This window comes from Erpetoichthys calabaricus, chromosome 7 (assembly GCF_900747795.2).
Source record: "Erpetoichthys calabaricus chromosome 7, fErpCal1.3, whole genome shotgun sequence".
In the NCBI taxonomy this organism is placed as follows: Eukaryota; Metazoa; Chordata; class Cladistia; order Polypteriformes; family Polypteridae; genus Erpetoichthys; species Erpetoichthys calabaricus.
In genome coordinates, this window is record NC_041400.2 from 3808243 (window position 1) to 3832398 (window position 24156).

The following is a 24156-nucleotide window of genomic DNA, read 5'->3' on the forward strand; positions in this document are numbered from 1 at the left end:
GAGGTTTTGGACTTTTGCCAGCCACTGCCGAGGACACTTATGGTGAGGTCGTTTTTTTTTTTTTTTGGTATTGTCGGGAGGAAGCAAGATTTCACAACAGCCAATATCCAACGTTTGCCGGACTTTATTAGCTTTTGGACTCATCTATCATTTTCATTTCAACCTCCGTTTATCATTTCATTTGTGTTTGTGTTTGTTCAGTTAGTGTTTAGGGGCAAGGGAGGGTTCTTTTAAAAAATTTGTATATTCATATTTTATATAATAATTAATCACAGGTGTCATTGGGATAGTGGTGTTTTGTGCACACACACATATATATATTATTGAATATTCTTCTGTCCTCATGTATATTTATATCTATCACTGTCAATATATCCGTATTTGGTTTTACATATCTGTCTACTGTTTGTTTGTTATTTCGTCGGTTTGGGAAAAATAAGACAATCTGTAAGGAGTACGGCTTGTTACTAGATAAAGAAGCCTCAGGTTATCCAAGGAAGAGTCTTGGTAGTGTAGTGGCCGGTCTGGGTAAGTGGTCGGCCGTTACAACCCTGTGGTTTATGTGTGTGGATCTCAATGACCAAGTGCAGTGATGAGGACACTATGCTGTAAATATGGCACCATCCTTTGGAATGGAAGAGACATAAAACTGAAGTCCTGACTCTCTGTGGTCATTAAAGATCCCTGATCGTCTTTCAAAAAGAGTAGTTTATCCCAATGCCCTAGCTAAATTGTTCATTATGGCCTGGCCATTCGGCCCCCCTAATCATCCCCTGTCTCTAATTGTCTCTCTCTCATCCCTTCACCACCTAATAGCTAATGTGTGTGAGCATACAAGCGCAATAATGGCTGCTGTCTCATCATGCAGGTGGGTCTACAAAATGATGGTAGTTGAAGTGGCTCCCCTCTGTCTATGTAAAGCGCTTTAAGTAGCAAGAAAAGTGCTATATAAATGTAATTAATTATTAATTGACTGCTCCTTACAAACTGACACTTGTTTCACCTTGGCAGACATACGAGGGGGGACCCAAAAATAACCGGAAATATTTTTAAAACGTGTTTAATTTTCTGTACAAACTACAATTAGTATCCTTCAAAGTACTCTCCATTGGCGGAAATACACTTATCTAACCGTTTGTTCCATTGTTGGAAACATTTTTTAACTTCGTCTGAAGTAATGCCCATTAATGCTCTGGTCGTTTCTTGTTTTACCTCTTCGACGTCAGCAAAACGCCTTCCTTTCAAGTCTTTTTTCATCCGAGGGAACAAAAAGAAATCACACGGAGCTAAATCCGGTGAGTAGGGTGGGTGGTTCGGGTTTATCATACCGTTTCTTCCCAAAAATTGGTGAATGCTGAGAGCAGTGTGAGATGGAGCGTTGTCATGATGAAAGAACCAATCGCCCGACTCCCACAAATCAGGGCATTTCCTTCTCACACTGTTGCGCAACCTACTTTTACAAAAAAATTCACTGAACACAAGCACAACCTTCCAGACTGATGGCACTTGGCAGACTGACTTGTGAGGAGTGTAACTAGATTGCCCTAGCGGCCCAACCACGTACTACAAGTACCAACCTAACAACAACAAAATTCCGGTTATTTTTGGGTCCCCCCTCGTATACATCAGGTACATTCTTCATATTTGAAACACTTACTGAGAATAAATTAATTAATTATCGCACCAGCTTTTCAGCATCCATCCTTTCCTTGTAAAACTAACACTGCTGACTACCCCAGCAGCAACAGTCTGGGACTAATCAGAAGATGAGACACCATCTGCCGACTTCTACTGAATGTCTTCTGGCACATACATACATAAATGTGTCCATATATACTCTGAGACTGAAACGTATTTTTTAATAAATAAATGTATTAAAGATTCATTGTGCTCATATTATTATATATTATTATCAGTCAAAAGGTTTGTTATAGTTCTGCTACCTGAATGCAGGTATTCACCTCTCTTGGACCAATTAAAATACAGCTTTATTCGCACTCTCTTGCTTGCTTACGCCACTGCTGCCAAGCAAACACAGCACAAGACAAATCTTCTTCTTGTCCTATCTTCATGTTTACATCGACTCACCAATGAGATTGAACCACACATCAACTTTGTGTATTATTCTTACACAGGCTCACTTATTACACATACAAGCTCACAGACAACAGCACACTGACAGAAAATCACATTTCCGGTTTCCTTTCACATGCACAGAATTGCATGTTTTGTCTTTTACTTTTAAATGTGATCACAAATTTTCCATTAATTTTTAGCATTCTCTTAATGTTCCCCCCCCCCCACAATCCTTATTGCAAGAAGAATTTCATCCATTATACTGGCTCAAGTGCTGTATCGCCCCTTTCCTTCTGTGAATTTAAGTGTACTCATGCTAATGAAGACACCACTTATGTCATTATGTAGAATACACAAGTTCTAGCCGAGATAGCACCATAGTTTATCACTTTAATTATGCAGGCCCACCTTTCAGGCTTGTGAAGAAAAAGAGAGTTAAGAGACAGATGTGGTATGCAGAACTTAATAAAATAAGCATCTGTAATATTCTTTTTTTATACATATATTTTTCTGTGTTTAATTTTATTTTTTTCCCTCAGAGATTCTGTTTCTGTGGTTTGTTTTGGCTACAGTTAATTTTGTTACTGTTATGCCTAGATGGCACAAGAGTTTAAAGGCAACTGGGGAAAAAAGGATGAAGCAAGGTTCAGAACCAAGAGGTCAAAATAAACAAATACCAAAGGCAGAAATGTGAGACAAAAATTAAAAAAAAAAAAAAAAAAAAAAAAGCAAAGCTCTTAACCAGGAGATCATAACAAAATTAAGAATTAAACTGCAAAGAAGGGTTATGGAATCAGGTTAGAGGACGTGAAACTAAAATTACTCTTTACTCCTGTTGCATCGTGATTGACAGGATCGTGATCTGCGAGGACACACCCTTACTAGGAACATCCTGACAACAGGAATCAACATGTTGCCATCAGAAGAAAACGGCCCAAATCGAAAATGAAAATTTAAATGGCGCGTCACAAACAAAAATAAGTGATTCAATTAAATTCCTCATGTTAAAAAAAAAAAAAAAGTGCATAAAAGGTATAGACACGAGCCAGTCAAAACGATATAAAAATTGTGGCCAACAAAGGGCACTCCAGGCTCCCCAAACACACAACACAGACAGGCTCGGACGCCAGTTGCACTTAACAAGGGGATTTCATTCATGTAAAACACTTCTCCCAAGCATTTCCCACAGCACAATCACAGTCACACAACAGCACACAATAATAAAACACTTTGCAACCCTGTGTCTTCTCTTCCAGTATCTCTCTGCCACTTCTTCATCCGCTCCTCCCAACAAGCTTTGTCTTCTTCCTCACGACTCTGCACTTCCAGGGTTCCAAAGCTATAGAACAGGGGTGGGCAAAGTCGTTCCTGGAGGGCCACAGTGGCTGCAGGTTTTTGTACCAACCTAACTGATTAATAAGAACCACTCATTGCACAAGTAACACTTTTGCTTCATTTCAGTTGTCTTGCCCATTAAGATTTTGATCCCTTATTGCTTATTTTAGTCTTAAACAGCTGTTTTCTCGGTTTTTAATTCCTCAGTATTAGAAACTAGCTATGTAAGGCTGTGCTGTAAAAAGCGTGGGCTCCTAGAAACAATGGATTCTGGTACTTCAATCAATCAATCGCATCGGTTGTGTATTAGCAGCTAAGCAAGGTTCTCTTTCCTCGGCAGATTCGTTTTGCCGATGTGCTCGCTTCCATTGTCTATAAGCTGGTAAGTGAGTTTCTATATCCTCGGAGGTTTTGTTTTGCCGATGCTCTTGCCTTGCTTGTGTATTAGCGGCTAAGTGAGTTTCTTTTCAGCAGATTTGTTTTGCTGATGTGGTCACCTCCATTGTCTATAAGCGAGTAAATGAGTTTCTATCTCCTTGGAGGTTTCGTTTTGCCGATGTGCTCGCCTCGCTTGTGTATTAGCGGCTAAGCGAGTTTCTCATTCTCTGTGGTTTCACTTTGGAGACAGAGTCGGTTTCTTTGAGCTTCATGCTGTACCCTCACACTTCCGGGCCGGACAGACAGACACGCACACTTCCATGTGTAGACATTAATATATAAGATGCCAATTACAAAAGAAACCAGCATTTCTCCATTTAGCTTGTTTCCATTTACACCTGTGTGTATTTATCGTGCAATATTTGGTTTAATTAAATACTGGGAAGGAAAGTAAAGAGAAAAAAAAGTGAAGGACTGAGAATTGCATCTGTTTCCAACTTCAAATCATTTGGATGATATCCTTAGAAAAGAAACAAAAAATCTAGGATATGAGCTTGACCTGACATGGCAGAGTTAAAGCACTAACAAGCCATGAAATTAAATTATTGACAATGTTTTCTAATTAACCAGCTGGGTTGGAACAAAAACCTGCAGCCTCTGCGGCCCTCCAGGACTGACTATGCCCACTCCTGCTGTAGGACCTTCAAACATCACAGTTTCATGTCCCCAGTCTTTACACAGAATTATGATAAGCAAGAAGTAAAGAACTTGTGCTTTTTATTTCAGACATTTTTTTTATTTATAACCACGGAGGGAACAGCCGAGTAAAATATCCTTCTATTTTCAGAACTTACCTCTTCCATTAAAGGGTCAGGTGGTGAAAAAAATTCAACAGCCTATTCTGGAATAATTAGGAACAAAGCAGGAACCTGGACAAAACACCAGTATATCACAGGGCATGTTCACATATACACCCAGACACACCCTTAGTATTCACTTAATACAACATGAGATTGTAAGATAAAAATCGCAACACATTGAGTTGCTTGGCAAAGTAACTCATGGTTGCCACTTGACAATGAATGTTCTATCAAGTGAATGTGTATCTACTGTATAGAGATAAGCGGGAAATATGCACAAGTAAACAGGCAAGGAATTGCTAGGTCTCTAGAGAGCAGTAAGGCCACCTGTATGCCTGCCTTGAGCGAAACACAACTTTAAAATTGAAATGCAATTTAAGATTCATTAAAAAAAAAAAAAAAAAAAAAACGTACCTGGATGTCTGATGATCTGGCATACATTTGAGGTCCAAGGAGATGGAATTTTCAACAACAGGTGAATCTAGATTTGTAGAACCATTACTGAGTCGGTCACAACTTTCGTACCCTGATTCAGTTCGCTGCATCTGCCAACTATCAGTATGGACTTTCAGGATCAACGAACCTGTAGTCTTGTCTTTTCCTGTGTTTCCTTTGTCATCAGATTCCAGTGAGCTCTTGCTTCCCGTTTCCTGTTTCTGTTCATCCTCATAGATGGTCATTAAGCTTTTCTGCATTCGGTCCTCCCTGGGCCACTGTTTGGGGCTCATTACTCTCTCATTGGATGCAGGCTTGTGCCGAGGACTCTGGTGCTGCTTCTCATTCTCTCTAAATACGCTGTCAACGTTGAGCGTTTGTCTCATGGGTTTCCAAGCCTTCGCTTTACTGCGACTTGAACTATTCTTCACCCTGGAGTCCTGACTGCTGTCTGTATCATAGCCATTAAAGTGATCATTCCTAACCTGGTGAGGTGTTGGGGAGCTTGGCAGCACTTGTACTCTATTGTTTGGAGAGCAGTTGTCCTGAGATGGTTTTGTAAAATGGGGCATTTTTTCTGGACGGGATGAACCTTTACCTTGACTTGCATACAACCGTTGATCCACGTACAGTTTAAATCCATTTTCTGTAGGGGGTGATGCAGACTTGGAGTACATTCTGTTGTCTGAATTCAAATCTGTGAGAAAGTAAGAATCAATAATTAGTATTATGGTAATGACATAGCCGTTAAACCTACGCAAAGGATAAAAGAAATTAACTTAATGAACAGGCCAATAAAAGTAGAAATAAACTAAACTTTAAAATATAAAACTGTCCATAAGCTACTAGGGACTGTACATCTATGTATGACATACTAGGGGGTTTGCCCCCTGCTCAATTCGCTTGCCGACCCCCCTGGCCTGCGCTACATGCCAGCCACTTCGCACCTCTGCCACTCTCATTGTGAAGAGGGGGGCTGAACGCATCCCAAGGAGACGTGGTCGCTCCTCCAAAACCCTCTCTTAAACGGTGATACAATGGGAAACAAATATATATATTTTTTAACTCCTCTTTTCTTGATCAGCTGCTGGGTTGCTGCTGCTGCCGTGCTTTGTGATCAGCATCTCGTGCGGCGCTTCGAACATTTAAAAGCCTGTACAGCAGCTGCCCTACTGTTCGTCTTTTATTTCCGGCCCTGGGCATGGTTAAATCTCTTGGCACAAAGTCTCGTCTCACAGGATGAGAGTTCTTGATATTTTTTAGTTTATAATTTAAAAACGGAATAAAAATCTGAAATTCTAACATCATCACATTTAAGTCCGATAAATTCTGAAAAGAATGATACCAAGCATATATATGTAGGATTTAAAATAAGCCAGATTTAAAGCGTGACAAAAAATCGTTGTACCTTTAGGCTTAGGATTTTATATATACACACACACAGTCACATGAAAAAGTTTGGGAGCCCCTCTCAGCCTGCATAATTGACTCTCCTTTCAACAAAACAAAGATAATAGTGGTGTGTCTTTCATTTCCTAGGAACATCTGAGTACTGCGGTGTTTTCCCAACAAAGATTTTTAGTGACGCAGTATTTAGTTGAATTAAATCAAATGTGAAAAATTGGCTGTGCAAAAATTTCGGTCCCCTTGTCATTGTGCTGATTTGAATGCCTGTCACTGCTCAATGCTGATTACTTGTAACACCAAATTGGTTGATGAGCTCGTTAAGCCTTCATAGACAGGTGTGTCCAATCATGAGATATAAAGGTATTTAAGGTGGTCAACTGCAAGTTGTGCTTCCTTCCCTTTGACTCTCCTCTGAAGAGTGACAGAATGGGATCCTCAAAGCAACTCTCCAAAGATCTGAAAACAAAGATTGTTGAGTCTCCTGGTTTAGGGGAAGACTACAAAAAGCCATCTCAGAGGTTTAAACTGTCAGTTTCTGTAACTGTAAGGAATGGAATCAGGAAATGGAAGGCCACAGGCACAGTTGCTGTTAAACCCAGCAGGTCTGGCAGGCCAAGAAAAATACAGGAGCGGCATATGGGCAGGATTGTGAGAATGGTGACAGACAACCCACAGATCACCTCCAAAGACCTGCAAGAACATCTTGCTGCAGATGGTACATCTGTACATCGTTCTACAATTCAGCGCAATTTGCACAAAGAACATCTATATGGCAAGGTGATGAAAAAGAAGCCCTTTCTGCACTCACGCTACAAACAGAGTCGCTTGTTGTATGCCAATGCTCATTTAGACAAGCCAGATTCATTTTGGAACAAACTGCTTTGGACTGATGACACAAAAATGGAGATATTTGGTCAGAACAAAAAGCGGAAGAAGAACATCGCATTCCAAGACAAACACCTGCTACCTCCTGTCACATTTGGTGGAGGTTCCAACATGCTGTGGGGCTGTGTGGCCAGTTCAGTGACTGGGGCCCTTGTTAAAGTCGAGGGTCAGATGAATTCAACCCAATATCAACAAATTCTTCAGGATAATGTTCAAGCATCAGTCACAAAGTTGAAGTTACACAGGGGTTGGATATTCCAACAACACAACGACCCAAAACACAGTTTGAAATCTACAAAGGCATTCATGCAGAGGGAGAAGTACAATGTTCTGGAATGGCCGTCACAGTCCCCTGACTTGAATATCATCGAAAATCTATGGGATGATTTGAAGCATGAAGCCATGACAAGACCTTTCGGGTAGTGGGGGCCCGATGTGTAGAGTCTGCCATTTTCATCGCTGCGCTGGAAGGATTTTCAGGATCGGATGGCATTATCTCCCATCTGTCCGTCGGCTTCCTTGTCTGTTATGCCGAGTAAACCATCATTAAAGAAAGCAAAGTTATTTCTCCTATGTGATTTCTTACTGCCGTATCACTAAGGGAGGAGTATCTCTTTTTAAATTATATCTATATAGCGTCAGGTTATGTAACATGCAGTAATTACAAAAGAACTTATTCCAACAAGGGAGTTAACACCCCCTGCTGGATACAACATGCAATAGGGTTATGCTATTTCTTATACATGTAATGTGTTCTCCACACACACACACACACGACTAGATGTCTAGTAGGGGACTTTTCAGTCATAGCAGAGATTTGCTGTCGGACCATGTCAGTAAGAGCACCATTGCTCATTGTTGTTCAAATCACCTTCCCTATTCTGAGCTCTGCTTTCATGAGGCTTTGGACTGGTTAAGAAATGTCAAACTCTGAGAACCGTCTAATTGTTCTCTCTCACACATTTAAGCCAAATTCACTCAAGTGATTGTCTTCAAATATACGTATTTTAAGTCTGGCTGTGCGAGATTAGAGGTTCACAAAGATTGCTGCAGGTCTCTGTATTATTACAGGAAACGGCATCAGTGGCGGTATTCAACAATGATATGAAGATGAGTTACTGTCAATTTCATTTACCGTTCACTTAAAATTGCTTCAAATCATGATGCTGTATTGGCATCAAAGCCTAAAATTATAAGCGCCTTATGATGAAATGGACTTGAATAAAAGCATACCATCAAGTTACGAACACCAGCCTTATTCATTCTCTTTATTACCATATTTGTGCTAAAAAAATTAATTTCATTCCATTTCATCGTGCTTTATCTCCACTGTAGCTGTAAGTGATACGCTGGTTATCTAGGAGAGTCAAGGCTGGAGGGCTGTCAAAAAACATGGCCTGTTAAGGCACATTAAGGCATTCCTTGTGTGATTTTGGGCTGTACAAGAAATCAGTTGTTGTTGTAGGTGTTTGACAGTGTTGGCTTTTTCAAAAATGTTTTACTTTGATAAAAAAAAAAAAAAAAAAAGCTAATGTCATCAGTTCACTTTTGAGTTATTGTCACATTGCACTGTTGATTGGCCAACACACGGAGCAGGCTGTCACTGTTAATTAATCTCACTCTAATGGTTATGCATAAAATAACATCACACATTAATACAATTTTTTGACTTACTGAGCCAAAACTTTAGCATGCAACTAAAAAGAGTATTTTGGAGTTTTAGACGTTCTTTCAAGGGCTGACAAAGAAAAATTGCTCCTACACAGTTTGGTAAAACTGTTAAACCCCTTTTCGGCCCCTATATTTTGTTCAGAAAGGTGTCTAGATGGAAAATAAAAAGGTAAAAACTGTTGTAAAGGACACCCGGGTTCCATGCCCGGCAGGGACGCCTCTGCTGCATCTGTTCCGGGGGAGCCACCGCGGGCAGCTCAATACCTCCCCCAGGACGCTTGGTGGCAGCCTCCCTGGTGGATGATGATTCCCCAGCCTGGCACATGGCTCCATGGGACATGGAGTCCTCCATAGCCTGGTTGGGGGCTTGGATGGCCACCAGGGGGAGCTGCATGGACTTTCCAGCCCGGCTGGTCAATTCCTCAGCCCCACCCAGAAATGCAATTAGGCCCAGGTGACTAAGCACCTGGACTACGTCCGGGTGGGGTATAAAAAGCGCCAGCCACCATCACTCGGGAGAGCCAGAGTCGGGAGGAGGAGGACTAAGCCTGAGGAGGAGTGGTGGTGCTGAGGTGGAGAGAAGAAGTGTGGTTTGTGTTCTATTTAAGTGCTTGTGGGACTGTGTTGGGCCTGTGGGACACAGGGAAGGCGTGCCCCACGGCTGAAGAAGAAATAAAGTGTGTTTTATTAAGTACGTGCCTCTGCCTGACTCTGTGCCGGGTCAGGCGCTATATAGCGCTCATATTTCACTGTCTTTAAGAAATTCAACATGACTAAACACGAACTATGATAAGTCAAAATGACATATTCTTAGACAAAAACTGTAATCCAGCCAGTCAAGTCAGTCATTCTCCAACCCGTTATATCCTAACACAGGGTCACAGGGGTCTGCTGGAGCAAATTCAAACTAACACAGGGCGCAAGGCAGGAACAAACCTCGGGGCAGGACGCCAGCCCACCACAGGGCCCACACACACCCACACACTAAGGACACTTTAGGATGCACCTAACCTGCATGTCTTTGGACTGTGGGAGGAAACCAGAGCAGACACGGGGAGAACATGCAAATTCCACGCAGGGAGGACCTGGTAAGCAAGCCCATATCTCCTAACTGCGAGGAACCAGTGCTACCACTGTGCCACCGTGCTGCCCTGTAATCCAGCGAGACAATAAAATTGTTATTCCTTATTAACTGAGAAGAAAACACAGTACCTGTGGTCTTTAGATAAGACCCTGCTTTGGGCAGTACACAACTTTGTGGCTGAGCGTGCTGATGACAGTGATCTCCCATCTGCCTCAGCAGTTTCCTACTTCCTGATGGAATATTGTAGTTCCTGCCTCAATGCTGGTTTTTGCCTCAGCCAAACCCACCACAACCCTTCTCACTGCTATGCAATGTAGCCTATACTTTAGCCCGTGCAAAATTTTGTGATAATTGATTTCACCATTTTCTGAACAGTGAACAAACTGAAAAACAGGCAAACAAACAGCTCTTGATTTTATTTATAAAGATTTCTTAATGCTGAGAAGTAAAACAGTTGAGAACAGCAACATAGAGACCCTCAAAATTAAATATTTTGAAATCTATGAAAAGTGCTACCTTGTAGATGTGCAAGGAATAAGATTTAGATGTTGGGCTTAAAATGTACATATTAAATGCTATCTGTCACCTACCTTGATTTCTGCCCATTTCTGGTCTCCTTTGTCCTCTTTCGAACTCCTTCTTTTGAACCCGGGGCTGGTTCTTAACTTGCCCAGCTTTTTGTGCACATTCTCTTGATAACTCACTCAACTTACTCCTTGGATCGGAGGAAATGATCTTTACTACAAAATAAATATTGAACTGTGATTGATAACAGAAAGTAAACAGTAGTAAGGCTAGAATTGTTAGGGTAGTGTAGATAGAAATGTTACAACTAGGGTGGGACTCTTGAATCAACAAGGCAATAGCCCAAAATAAAAGCAGTGAATTATAGATTTAACCTTGAACAAGCCACTTAATGTGCCTAAAATTCAATAAAAACTCTATATAAAACCGATTATAACTTTAATGCAAAACTGATAAGCTATTCAGCATATTTGTAAAGAGGCCTTGAAGGTAATTTGCATGTTCAGGATTAACAAGTGGCTTCTCCAGCAGTACTCTCACTTGTCAAATATACAGGACGACGACCTGGACGATGAGATTCTGCAGGTCACGTCAAAAAAAGTGTCAACAATATAAACATAATTGTACATGTGCTGTAAACCTCACACTTGAAGATTACAGATATTAATCTTTAAACATAAGTAGAATCAATAAAGCATTTTACAAATATGCCTTGCATTGCTTTGGCTGCAATATTGCAGGTACTCACCAAATATTTAGCAGTTATCGGGTTAAGTAAATTACATAATGTAGAATTACTGAAAAACTAACAGCTAATCTAGGATAGGCAACACCCACAGTGAGTAATTAATTCTAAATATTACAAAGAAAAAAAGAATGTAGAAAAACTAGATTATCTCAATATATAAAGACGGCAATTTGATGTAACCTAATCCATTTAAATACATCAAATGTAAGAAGGGAAACACTAGATCCACTTAGGGCTTTTGTGAATTTTGGAAACAAACACCTTTTTACAAAAGATTTTTGCTTTTATGGTGTGTTATATTTGTGTTTAAGAAAAAAATGATGTCAAATTTACCAATTGTATAATTATGTCCTAACGTTGCATTATAATCCGGAATCATTTTATTAAAGGCAGATAGATGATCAGTTTTCCCCCACTTACCTGGCCCTCTGCCTCCACTCGTCTGACCAGTCCCTCTGTTAAATCCTGAATTAGAAGACATCTGTAATTTGTGTTTGAAGCTGGTTTGACTTGAGAATAGGCCAACTCCATTCTCTTTTGGATGTTCCAGCTTTCTCGACCCAGATGTTGGAATGTCCTTTCCTGCATTCAAATAAATAAGAATCGTGTATAGAAAAGCTAAACTACCCTAGTGCTTTAAGCGCATTTCTTAATAATTACCATTAGTTATAGCACACAACACTAATTTCTTAATATTTGAAAGATGCAAAGATATTGTTTATTTGTTAAAATCTACTTTGTTTTACAATTAAATACCAATAAAATATGTGCTGCTGTTTAAAATTAGACTTTTCCGGCCATAATCTGCAACTAACAGATCAAACATAGCCAAAGTGGTCAGTGTAAGTGGCACTCGTTTGCTTTTCATTTTCAGAAACCTTCCAGATGGAAAAACAGTCAAACCACACATTCCAAGTTGACTTTAGACCATTTTCCCATAAGGGCATTTTAGGACATTGGAAAAGTTTGAATTTATAGGGAAACACATCAGCAAACAAACGTCTCAACATTCTCATAGTGTGTGTCTATTTGCAAGACCATACAATACAATTAACTTTCCATACTTAGCCAGTATTAAAACTGTTACACTTTAGATAAAATGTTAGGTCATATCTGTGCTAAAAATGAAGGCCCACAATCAGAAATAAATGAAATGTAAAATATTAATTCATATGGATTTTTAGAGGAGGGTACCCTTTAGCTTTAGGTTTTAATAGTTATTCTTTCACTTACTATCTGATCACAATGCAAACACCCAATACTTTCTCAAATATTTAGGATAATCTATGGCTGGTCTTATAGACAACCTACCAGAAATCTCTCCACTGAGTGGCCATTTATAATGAGAACACAAAATGGGTTGTTTAAGCGCATCTTCAGATGACACCGCAGTCCCTTCAGGGTTTGAATAAAAGAGTAAGAGCGGCTGAAAGTGGCCTCTTGAACATTTTGAAACCACATCTTTCCATTTAGTTCCAACCTTTGGTGAGAAAATAAAATTAAACAATTAATAAAGAGAATATCACATATACAATATACCAAATATGCAAATGCTTAGTATAAATTTCTTGTTATTCAGGCGTACTACAATTTTACACATGGCATACTTTTTATTAGAACATTAGAACAACCTACATGGGTACAGACCATTCAGCCCAACAAAGCCTGCCAGTCCTATCCACTTAATTCTTCTAAAAAAACATCACGTCAAGTTTTAAAATCCTACTGCCTCCTACACAACTTGGTCACTTATTCCATGCGTCTGTGGTTCTCTATGTAAAGAAAAACTTCCTAATGTTTGTGCGAAATTTACCCTTAACAAGTTTCCAACTATAGTATGTCCCACTGTCCTTGATGAACTCATTTTAAAGTCACCGTCTCGATCCACTGGACTAATTCCCTTCATAATTTTAAATACTTCAGTCAAGACTCCTCTTCATCTTCTTTTGCTTAAACTGAAAAGGCTCAGCTCTTTGAATCTTTCCTCATAACTCATCCCCTATAGCTCTGGAATCAGCCTAGTCGCTGTTCTCTGGACTTTTTCTACTGCTGTTATGTCCTTTATTTATAGAATTGGAGACCAAAACTGCACACAATACTCCAGATGAGGCCTTCCAATACAACTCGGAGTCCTGCCATGTGCAAAAGTTCGCTGATGACACTGCTATCGTGGGCTGTATCAGGAATGGGCTGGAGGAGGAGTACAGGGACCTAATCAATGACTTTGTTAAATGGTCCGACTCAAACCACCTACACCTGAACACCAGCAAAACCAAGGAGCTGGTGGTGGATTTTAGGAGGCCCAGACCCCTCATAGACCCAGTGATCATCAAAGGTGACTGTGTGCAGATGGTGCAGACCTATAAATATCTGGGAGTGCAGCTGGATGATAAATTAGACTGGACTGCCAATACTGATGCGCTGTGCAAGAAAGGACAAAGCCGGTTATACTTCCTTAGAAGGCTGGCTTCCTTCAACATCTGCAATAAGATGCTGCAGATGTTCTATCAAACAGTTGTGGCGAGCGCCCTCTTCTACGCAGTGGTGTGCTGGGGAGGCAGCATTAAGAGGAAAGACGCCTCACGCCTGGACAAACTGGTGAGGAAGGCAGGCTCTATTGTTGGCATGGAGCTGGACAGTTTAACATCTGTGGCAGAGCGAGGGGCGATCAGCAGGCTCCTATCAATTATGGAGAATCCACTGCATCCACTAAATAATGTCATCTCCAGACAGAAGAGCAGCTTCAGTGACAGACTGCTGTCACTGTCCTGCTCCACAGACAGATTGAGGAGATCGTTCCTCCCCCAAACTATGCGACTCTTTAATTCCACCAGGGGGGGTAAACGTTAATATTTAACATTATACATAGTTATTGTCTGTTTTTTTCACCTGTATTATTATCATTCTTTAATTTAATATTATTTATTGTATCAGTATGCTGCTGCTGAAGAATGTGAATTTCCCATTGGGATTAATAAAGTATCTATCTATCTATCTTCAGCATAACCTCTTGGACTTGTACTCCACACATCAAGGCGCTACATAACCTGACATTCTGTTAGCCTTCTTCATGTATTCTGAGCACTGTCTGGCAGTTGATAGTGTCAAGTCCACTACGACTCCTAAATCCTTCTCATAAGATGTACTTTTGACTTTCAGATCTCCTATTGTGTGTCCAAACCTCACATTTTTAATTCCTACGTACTTTACATTTACTGACATTAAATTTCATCTACGACAAATCTGCCCAAGCCTGTAAGGTGTAATGATACAACAGATTCTCGATTACCTGCCAGTCCACCACCCTTGGTATCATCTGCATACATAACCAGCTTGTTATTTTAATTCCTATCCAAATAATTTGTATATATTAAAAACAGCAGTGGCCCTTTTTGCAACAGTTTTTCAGACTTTGAAGGAACTCCCCAGTTCATGATGGCACTTGATAGACTTAAGAACTCCTGTAATTAATAAGCAGGTTGGAACACAAATGAATGGATAAATTAGTTAAGGATTGTGAAGGACGGCCGGCAGCTCAATCCGGCCGGGACGTCCCAGGATGGGAAGAATGGAGAAGGGCAGCCCTCCCAGGACACTGCCTCCCCCAGGCCGCTAGGTGGCAGCTCCCCTGGACGGTAAATGTACCCTGGATTCCCGCAGGGCATCATGGGACGTGGAGTCCATTTTCTCAGCCCTGCTGGGTGCCGTGAGTTCCACCAGGGGGAGCTAATAAAGGACCTGGGGACTCCTACTTTTCTTACAACCAGGAAGTACTTCGGAGTCATGAGGACGGAAGCCCACAGTACTTCCGGGATGCTTGAGGAGGATGATGTGGCATTTGACCCGGAAGTAGAGGAGAAACATTTCCGGGTCATGGAATATATAAAGGACTGTTCGGAGTCCCAGCAAGCGGACCCGGAGTTGGGAGGTTGGGTGACAAAGCTGCTGATAGTGGAGGATTGTTATTTGTATTGTGATTATTGATTATTGTATTATTATTGGAGAATTGTGGCGTGTGCGGTGCTTTGTGCACTTTTATTGAAGAAAAATATTAAAAGATTCTTCTTGGTGCTTTTACAAGTGTGCCCTGGACGTCTGTCTGGTGGGTTTCACGGGGCAAAAGCGACCCCTAGCGTCCACAGGACACATTTCAGCCAATGCTTAGGCCAGCATTCTGTAACTTGAAAATTATAGCGAAAATGTAAAAAATAAACAAAACACTATATGGAGTATATACTATTGACATTGCATTGTGTCTTTGTGGACCTGGACAAAGCATATAACAGGGTGCTTCGAGAGGAGCTGTGGTATTGTATGAAGAAGTCAGGAGTGGCAGAGAAGTACGTAAGAGTTATACAGGATATGTACGAGGGAAGTGTGACTGTGGTGATGTCTGCTGTAGGAGTGACGGAGTGGGATTACATCAGGTATCGGCTCTGAGCCCTTTCTTATTTGCAATGATGATGGCCAGGTTGACAGACGAGATTAGACAGGAGTCCCCATGGACTGTGATGTTTGCTGATGACATTGTGATCTGTAGCGATAGTAGGGAGCAGGACGAGGAGACCCTGGAGAGGTGGAGATATGCTCTAGAGAGGAGAGGAATGAAGGTCAGTAGGACCACCAAGACAGAATACATGTGTGCGAATGAGAGGGAGGTCAGTGGAATGGTGAAGACGCAAGGAGTAGAGTTGGCGAAGGTGGATGAGTTTAAATACTTGGGATCAACAGTACAGAGTAATAGGGATTGTGGAAGAGAAGTGAAGAAGAGAGTGCAGGGAGGGTGGAATGGGTGGAGAAGAGTGTCAGGAGTGATTTGTGACAGATGGGTATCAGCAAGAGTGACAGGAAAGGTCTTTCAGGATGGTAGTGAGACCAGCTATGTTATATGGGTTGGAGACGGTGGCACAGGAGACAGAGCTGGAGGTAGCAGAGTTAAAGACGCTAAGATTTGCATTGGGTGTGACGAGGATGGAGAGGATTAGAAATGAGGACATTAGAGGGTCGGCTCAAGTTGGAAAGTTGGGAGACAAAGTTAGAGAGGCGAGATTACGTTGGTTTGGACATGTGCAGAGGAGAGATGAGGGGTATATTGGGAGACGGGTGCTAAGGATAGAGCTGCCAGGCAAGAGAAGAAGAGGAAGGCCTAAGAAAAGGTTTATGGATGTGGTGAGAGAGGACATGCTGGTGATGGGTGTAACAGAACAAGATGACGAGGACAGGAAGAGATGGAAGAAGATGATTCACTGTGGCAACCCCTAACGGGAGCAGCCAAAAGAAGAAGAAGATGGAGTATATACTATTTATTCTAGGTTATTTGAATGTACAGTATGCATGCAAAACTTCTGGTTAATTTTTCATAATAATTCTACTGAAGGCAATAAGTAGTGTCTAACATGTCCAGGTCTGGGCAGTGAATCAGAATCAGAAAAACGTTATTAATCCTGAAACAAATCACTTATGTTACAACTGTACAAAAAGACAAAGGCACAAAATCCCTAGTTTACTCCACAATAATAGCACACTGACCTGAAAGTATTTCACATAATATTGCACATATAAGTGAAATATTGCACAGCATAGTATGGCAGACCTTTGGAGTTTGTGTCGGAAATACAGTCTACTGTGACCCTTCTTGTATATGGCCAGAGAGTTCTTATACCAGTCTAACTTACTGTTCATATACACCCCCAGATGCTTCTAGTCCTGAATAATCTCTACATCCACAACCCTAATAGACAGGGGAGTAATTGGAGACTGTGATCTTCTCAAATCCATCACCAGTTCTTCAGTTTTACTGGTGTTAACCTGCAGCTCACACCATTCCAAATAACTGTCTACTACCCTCCTATATTCCATCTTGTCATCATGCCTGATACGTCCCACTATTGCAGAGTCATCAGAGAATTTCTGCAGATGGCAGACCTCTGTGTTGTTGCTAAAATCCATAGTGTACAAGGTGAAAAGGAACAGTGACAGGACTGTCCCTTGTGGAGCACTGGTGCTACACAGCCAAAGAACTGGTGATGGATCTGAGAAGATCACAGGCTCCAGTTACTCCCCTGTCTATTAGGGGTGTGGATGTCAGACACACGGCCCTGTAGCTGCACATACTGCCAACTTTCAGTTAAATAGTTCATGATTCACGAAACTAAGGAAGTGTCCACCTGCATTACAGACAGCTTACTCCCCAGAATGGCTAGCTGGTGTTAAAAGCACATGAGAAATCAAACAACATAATCCTAAGAGCTCCTCCTGGCTTGTCTAGGTGACTGTAGGCACAGTGCAGCAGGTATAGTAGATGATGCCATCTTCAACCCCAATCCTCTCCTGGTAGGCAAACTGGAGGGGATCCAATGCAGACCTAGCCAGGGGGTGAAGTATTTCCAGGACCAGTCTCTCAAAAACATTCAATTTAAAAGGATCTATAAGAAAAAAGGGAAGGGGATAGAAGACTTGACTACAGTTGCTAGGAATGCTTCTTTACCCCATATGTTATCTAATTCTATGCACCATACCTCCTTGGAAACACTAGCTGCCTATCTGAAAAACAGTGAAAGTGGTCAGGAAGTACTGCCTGAAATGTGTATATTGCCATTAGTGGCACCGTAAGGCTCTGAGCACTCTTCTTAACTGAAGGCAGATTCTCTACTGAAATGGAGACAAACAAGACTTTTAAGAAGGCTGCGCAACACTTTAGATCCTAATGGAAAGTGGAACTGTTAGGGCGAACCTAAATGTGCAGCTGCTTTTACATATTCATATGAACCACTTTAAGGACATACGCCTCCAAATGGAGCTCACCGTCCAATAACTTACCCTGGTACACTGATAAAATCTGTGCCCACAACTGGGCGAGATGCTGGAAAGACATCATCATCATCATCTGCCCCAGCCAAAAAACTATATATGAGAAACTTATTATGCCCACTGGCTTCAAAGTTATGCAGTTAGATCATACTTACTTCTTTTACAGTGGCATCATCAAAGAAAACCCATTTGGAGGATTTGGTGTGATAAGCAAAGGCACAGTAATGTCTACTAGAGAAGCAAATCATCCCAACAAGAAGGAGCTCGCTCCTTTTAGCTTGCTCATCTGTTACACGATAGTAAAGCTAAAAAGAAAAAGAGAAAATTTAAGATTGTGACCTGTTCATACAAACGTAATTACTTTGTTAACATTCTTAAAAGGATTTCGCTAAATATCTGAAAATTGTAAAAAGTTGGTTTATCACATTTGGCATTCAAATGTCTGTCATGCAATTTTAATCATTCAAATTAAAATGTTTAGCAAGTCTGACACTGTATTTTATTTTTTTACCCTGGACCCTTTAAAGCACAAGCCAGTCCACAAAGTGTGATATATTGTTTGAGTGATGGAAAACAGAAAATTATATATGTGTTGGATTCAGTGTTAGTATGTTTACTTATAAGGACTTGGGGAGTTTGTTATCTATCTATATATCTATATACCTATATATATATTTATATATTGTCACACACGTGCGCATGGGAGGCAGCTAAAGGGCTTGAATAAGGGCAGTTCCGAGACACACCAGGATGTGGCAGAGTGCACTGACTCTTTTTCTCCCTTGCCATTCACGGGAGATCCCACCTGGTCCTCTTGACGTCACTTCCGGGACCGAGCCAATGGAAGGAGACCTTACTGGCTCCAGCCCCTGTGATGTCATGTCTGGGCTTGCACCAATGACAGAAGACCTTCATGAGCCCGACCCCTTTGACTTCACTTCCTGTCTTCCCTTTTAAAAGTCTCCACCTTTTCCCTGAGTTCTGTTTTGGACTCGGTTTTGTGCACATCAGTGCTATATCTATTGAACGCAACTTTGCAGCCAGGACACCAAATTATGCGGGTGGCTGCCCCAAACCTTTTCACGACTCTTATGTCTGGTTATTGTGACAATATCTATATCTATATATCTATAAGTCAATGTGTGTATGTATGTATGTTCCAGCATCACTTCCAAACAGCTGGAGCGATTTTCATGAAACTTAGTACACATATTTCTTATTGGTCGACTAAAAATACTGTAGGGTGCAATCAACCCTAACCCACCCCCTTCTGGATAGGGTGGGGGGTGATCGTGCAGTCTTGTATGTATGTTATCATCCAGTTGACACTCGGAACGACCACCAGAGGGGAACTGGAGGTGACTGCCAACATTCTTTATGTTTGAGCACCCTGTTGCTTTTGAAATTAAATCGAGTTGGCTAGTTCAGAGCGCCAACTGGATGATAACATACAAGACTGCAAGACAAGCACATTAGTGTGTCTTCATTGTTTGTTAATTTATTTTTAAAGTTGTGTTTTTCTTAATTATATTTTTCTCAAACAATTAAAAACAAAAAAAAAAACCTTTATTTTCCTTCCGGGCAACGCTGGGTATTTCAGCTAGTACTTAATACTGGGTAAGGATCAAGAAGACACAAAAAAAACAAACATATTTAAAATAACTCATGAATATGACTATACTGGTTTCATGTTATTTACAAATGAAAGGTGGAGGGACAGCCATAAGGGAAAAAAATTATTATTAATAATAATAATAATAATAATCTGCTACATTAAAAGGGAGAGGAGATAGACATTAGACGCGTGTTAAGAAGCTCCAGGCATAAGATGAATTCATCGATCACAAGATGAATCCCTAGGAGTATTTATCACTCTGTATTTCAGTAAAAACAAGAAGGATTTTTTTTAACTGCATAAGAAGTAATTATCAAGGCATAAATCAGAGCAAAGACGTAATTGAAGTGCTAGGATTCACCGATCGTGACCTTGTACATTTCAGAGAGTTCTGGCCACCCTGCTTGGCAAAAACTAAAACTCGATCAACTTTACAAAACCACTTGTACCAGTAAAATGAATATCAGAAATTTTAAGCCTCAACAGAAGTGCAATGTCATTAAAAGAAAGATATAAAAATAATACCCATGATTCCATCCTTTTTATAATCCTGCTTTTACAGAGCAGTGTAGCAGGGAAGCTGTAGCCTATCCAGGCAAGCATCAGCCGCAAGGCAGGAGTGATTCTTGATTACACAGTTATGTTTTCAACCAATGTTTTCAAGTACAGGGAGGCTTTTAGCTAAAACTGAGTAACCCACATCACTACAACAGACATAAACCATGAACCATTAACAGATGTGACTCCAATCACTTAATACTAGACCAGACTGAACCCACCAATCAGCCAAAGATACAATAATTTTGGAGTTTTTGGAGACAACCCAGATAGGCAGGATGAACAAACTCCACAGAGAGACCAGGAGGTGAAATGAACAGAAGGTACCTGAAGCTATGAACCAAAACTCTAACCCTGTGTCACTCATATATCACCTTACAGTTTATGAACTAACATTCAAAAGTTGATGCTGTAGAATAAAATATTAGATCTGTGCAATGCATGAGTAAAGAAGCCTAAGGAAAAAACAGTGTTTACAACAGAAATGCTAGGTGAATAAAAGTGATAAGTGTTATCAGAATATGAGAATAGCAAAAAGTGACACCAGGTATGCCAAACTGCAGCCATGGAGGAATACTACTAGCAATTCAAGAATCAACTCTGAAAGAGATATAAATTGATAACATAAAAACATACCATTTTCAAACTCACTTAATTCAACTCAGGATCAAAGAGGGCTGGAGTCTATCCCAGAAACATTAGGAATAAGGCAGGAACCATCCCTGGACAAGTCACCAGTTCAGCAAACACCCACATTCAAAAATATATGGCGCCTATTCAGTGTCAACACTTAACCTACCCTGCATGCCTTTGGGGATGTGGAACACAGAACGAATGTACAGATTTCTGTTTTCCTAAGCTAAAGATAAGACATAATCGCTGCTATCCACTACAGGTGTGAGTATCAGCCCATACTGACCGAGTACCAAGGGGAGTATTGCTTTACTAGCATGAAGAAGTCTTATGAGAAAGTCATCAATGTATTGTGATAGCAGCAAACTGTAACATACTGAAACACAGCTTCAGCAAATGCACCCCATGAGAGGTTTGATATCAAACTACCTCAGGATTCAAGGATAGTTGGGTGGGCCTGTTTTAAAACAAAGAAAACAGGAAATGGTAAGATGATTGTTTCATAAATTAACAATGTACTTTCACAAGGAGCTGTGCTGGAGCTTCTTTATTTTTTTTAAATTTACGAGGGGGCTTTGCCCTCTGCTCAATTCGCTCACCAATCCCCCCTTCACATCTCTGCCGCTCACATATGTGGATTGCACTTTCACCAAATAACAAATCTTTCAATTCTCACAGGAACGCCTCTTCATTGGGAAGAAACACTACTTTTCCCTGATGGCAAAACAAATTAGACGATCTACAAGTCTCCAACTTAAAGTTTAAATCCATAAAATATATTCAACCTCTTTTCGCTGTTCCGTTATATCACCGAGTAATAATTTCCATTTGTTTGCACTAATGCGATCTTTACTATCATTTTTTTGAGACTTTCAAATTTTAGTACTTTCATTACCTCTAACCTGCTCTGCAAGTGTATCGCGCCATTTTTGAATTCTTTACAACGTTCTACTTTGTCATCTACTCTTTGTCTTTTATTTCCAGCCCCGGGCATGGGTTAAATCTCTTGGCACAAAGTCTCATCTCATGGGACGTGAAAGTGTCTCTCTTCAAAAGATCACGTCTCGTCCCAGGATTTTTTTTATTATTCTAGAGAGACAAACCATTTTGATCAAAATGTTCCATAAAAGATTGGTTACATTTGTCAGACACATGAAATTATAAAGTATTAGTAAACCAACAAACATCATTGAGTCATGAAATGTCTATAAATGGACTGGTACAGAATACTGTACAAACATCAGAGGTTCTGTGAAAATGGAAGATTGAAATACAAATTCTGCAAAGAATTCATTATACAGCATTGAAATAAAAATTCTGCGTATAAGGTTATGTAAAAGAATGACAGTGTCAAATTACACTAAAGAGAACAGAGTGTACCAAACCGTGAAATGGGAAGTCACAAGATGGGAAACGCAGGTGTTGGCATTTCAAGACAAAGACCTGCCTACATGCAGAAAACTAGGCTTGGCAGGCTTGGCATGAAGAGTAAAGTTGGGTTTAGCAAAGGAATGAGTGGTAGGATGCAAGACTTGTGTACTGTTGTATTATGGGATATGTTTTTGGTTGCTTGACTGTTTGAGGCTATTTCAACCAGTTTCTTCCAGTTAAAAAGACATGGCATTACAATGAATAAGAGATGCGGTATTATTACAGACTGACCTCAAAGTTGGATTGCACAATCAATTCACATCTTTTCTGTGTACCAGTAATTTGTTTAGGGAAGCAGGAGTAGCCAGCTGGCTTTTTTTTTTAGCTCAGGCATTCTTTCTGGTACAAGAAAACAAGAGCTATGCACTAGAGAGGAGAGGAATGAAGGTCAGTAGGACCACCAAGACAGAATACATATGTGTAAATGAGAGGGAGCTCAGTGGAATGGGGAGGATGCACGGAGGTGGGTGAGTTTAAATACTTGGGATCAACAGTACAGAGTAACGGGGATTGTGGAAGAGAAGTGAAAAAGAGGGTGCAGGCAGGGTGGAATGGGTGGAGAAGAGTGTTGGGAGTGATTTGTGACAGACGAGTATCAGCAAGAGTGAAAGGGAAGGTCTACAGCACGGGTGTCGAACTCCAGGCCTGGAAGGCCGCAGTGGCTGCAGGTTTTCATTCTAACCATCTTCTTCATTAGTGACCAGTTTTTGCTGCTAATTAACTTCTTTTGCTTTAGTTTTAATTAACTTGACTCAGGCCCCTTAGTTGTCTCTTTTTTTAATTAGCAGCCAAACAATAATGAGACACAAAACAAGGTGCCACATGACCAGCTCACCTGTGCCCGTCACACAATATCTGAAAATAAAGAAAAGTGAAGGTCTTGGAAAAGTTGATCTCTCAGGTCACCAAAACATTTTGACATTTTGAAAATCAAAAGTTTTGGAAATGTCTTCTGTGGCAGAATGAGAGCAGCAACAGGCCACGGAATTAAATAACGGGCTCAATTAACAACAAGAATCAGCTTCTCATTAATAGATTGGTTGGAGTTTGAAATCCCAATTTAGTTGCTCATCGGTTGGCTCGTTTCACATCTTGTTTCTGTTTGACTGCCATTTCATGAAGAAACGAATCAATTCAGAGGACTGAATCCTTAAAAACAGGGCTATTAAAATAAAGGGAAAAGGAGTTAATTAGCAGTGAAAACTGGTCACTGATTAGGAAAAGGGTGAGAATGAAAACCTGCAGCCACTGTGGCCCTCCAGGCCTGGAGTTTGACACCCCTGGTCTATAGGACGGTAGTGAGACCAGCTGTGTTATATGAGCTGGAGACAGTGACACAGGAGACAGAGCTGGAGGTAGCAGAGTTAAAGACGCTAAGATTTGCATTGGGTGTGACGATGATGGACAGCATTAGAAATGAGGACATTAGAGGGTCAGCTCAGGTGGGACGGGTGGGAAACAAGTCAGAGAGGCGAGATTGTGTTGGTTTGGAGAGATGCTGGGTATACTGGGAGAAGGGTAATAAGAATAGAGCTGGCAGGTAAGAGGAGAAGAGGAAGGCCTAAGAGAAGGGTTATGGATGTGGTGAGAGAGGACATGCAGGTGATGGGTATAACAGAACAAGATGACAAGGACAGAAAGATATGGAAGAAGATTATTCTTTCTGGTACAAAATACACTGAGTTACTCTTTGCCCAAAAATGTT

General features: G+C 40.8%; 1 protein-coding gene across 1 annotated transcript in view; it reads right to left on the reverse strand.

Moving 5' to 3' along the window:
- LOC114654491 (inactive ubiquitin carboxyl-terminal hydrolase 53-like) overlaps nucleotides 1-24156 on the reverse strand; it is a 147721-nt gene that overhangs the window by 30143 nt on the left and 93422 nt on the right. Inside the window, exons 9-13 of the mRNA XM_028805069.2 lie at nucleotides 18370-18519; nucleotides 12716-12884; nucleotides 11825-11986; nucleotides 10722-10871; nucleotides 5064-5781 (exon numbers count right to left, since the gene is read on the reverse strand). Of these exons, the coding sequence (XP_028660902.1) occupies nucleotides 5064-5781; nucleotides 10722-10871; nucleotides 11825-11986; nucleotides 12716-12884; nucleotides 18370-18519 (1349 nt within the window). The remainder of the gene's footprint in view (nucleotides 1-5063; nucleotides 5782-10721; nucleotides 10872-11824; nucleotides 11987-12715; nucleotides 12885-18369; nucleotides 18520-24156) is intronic.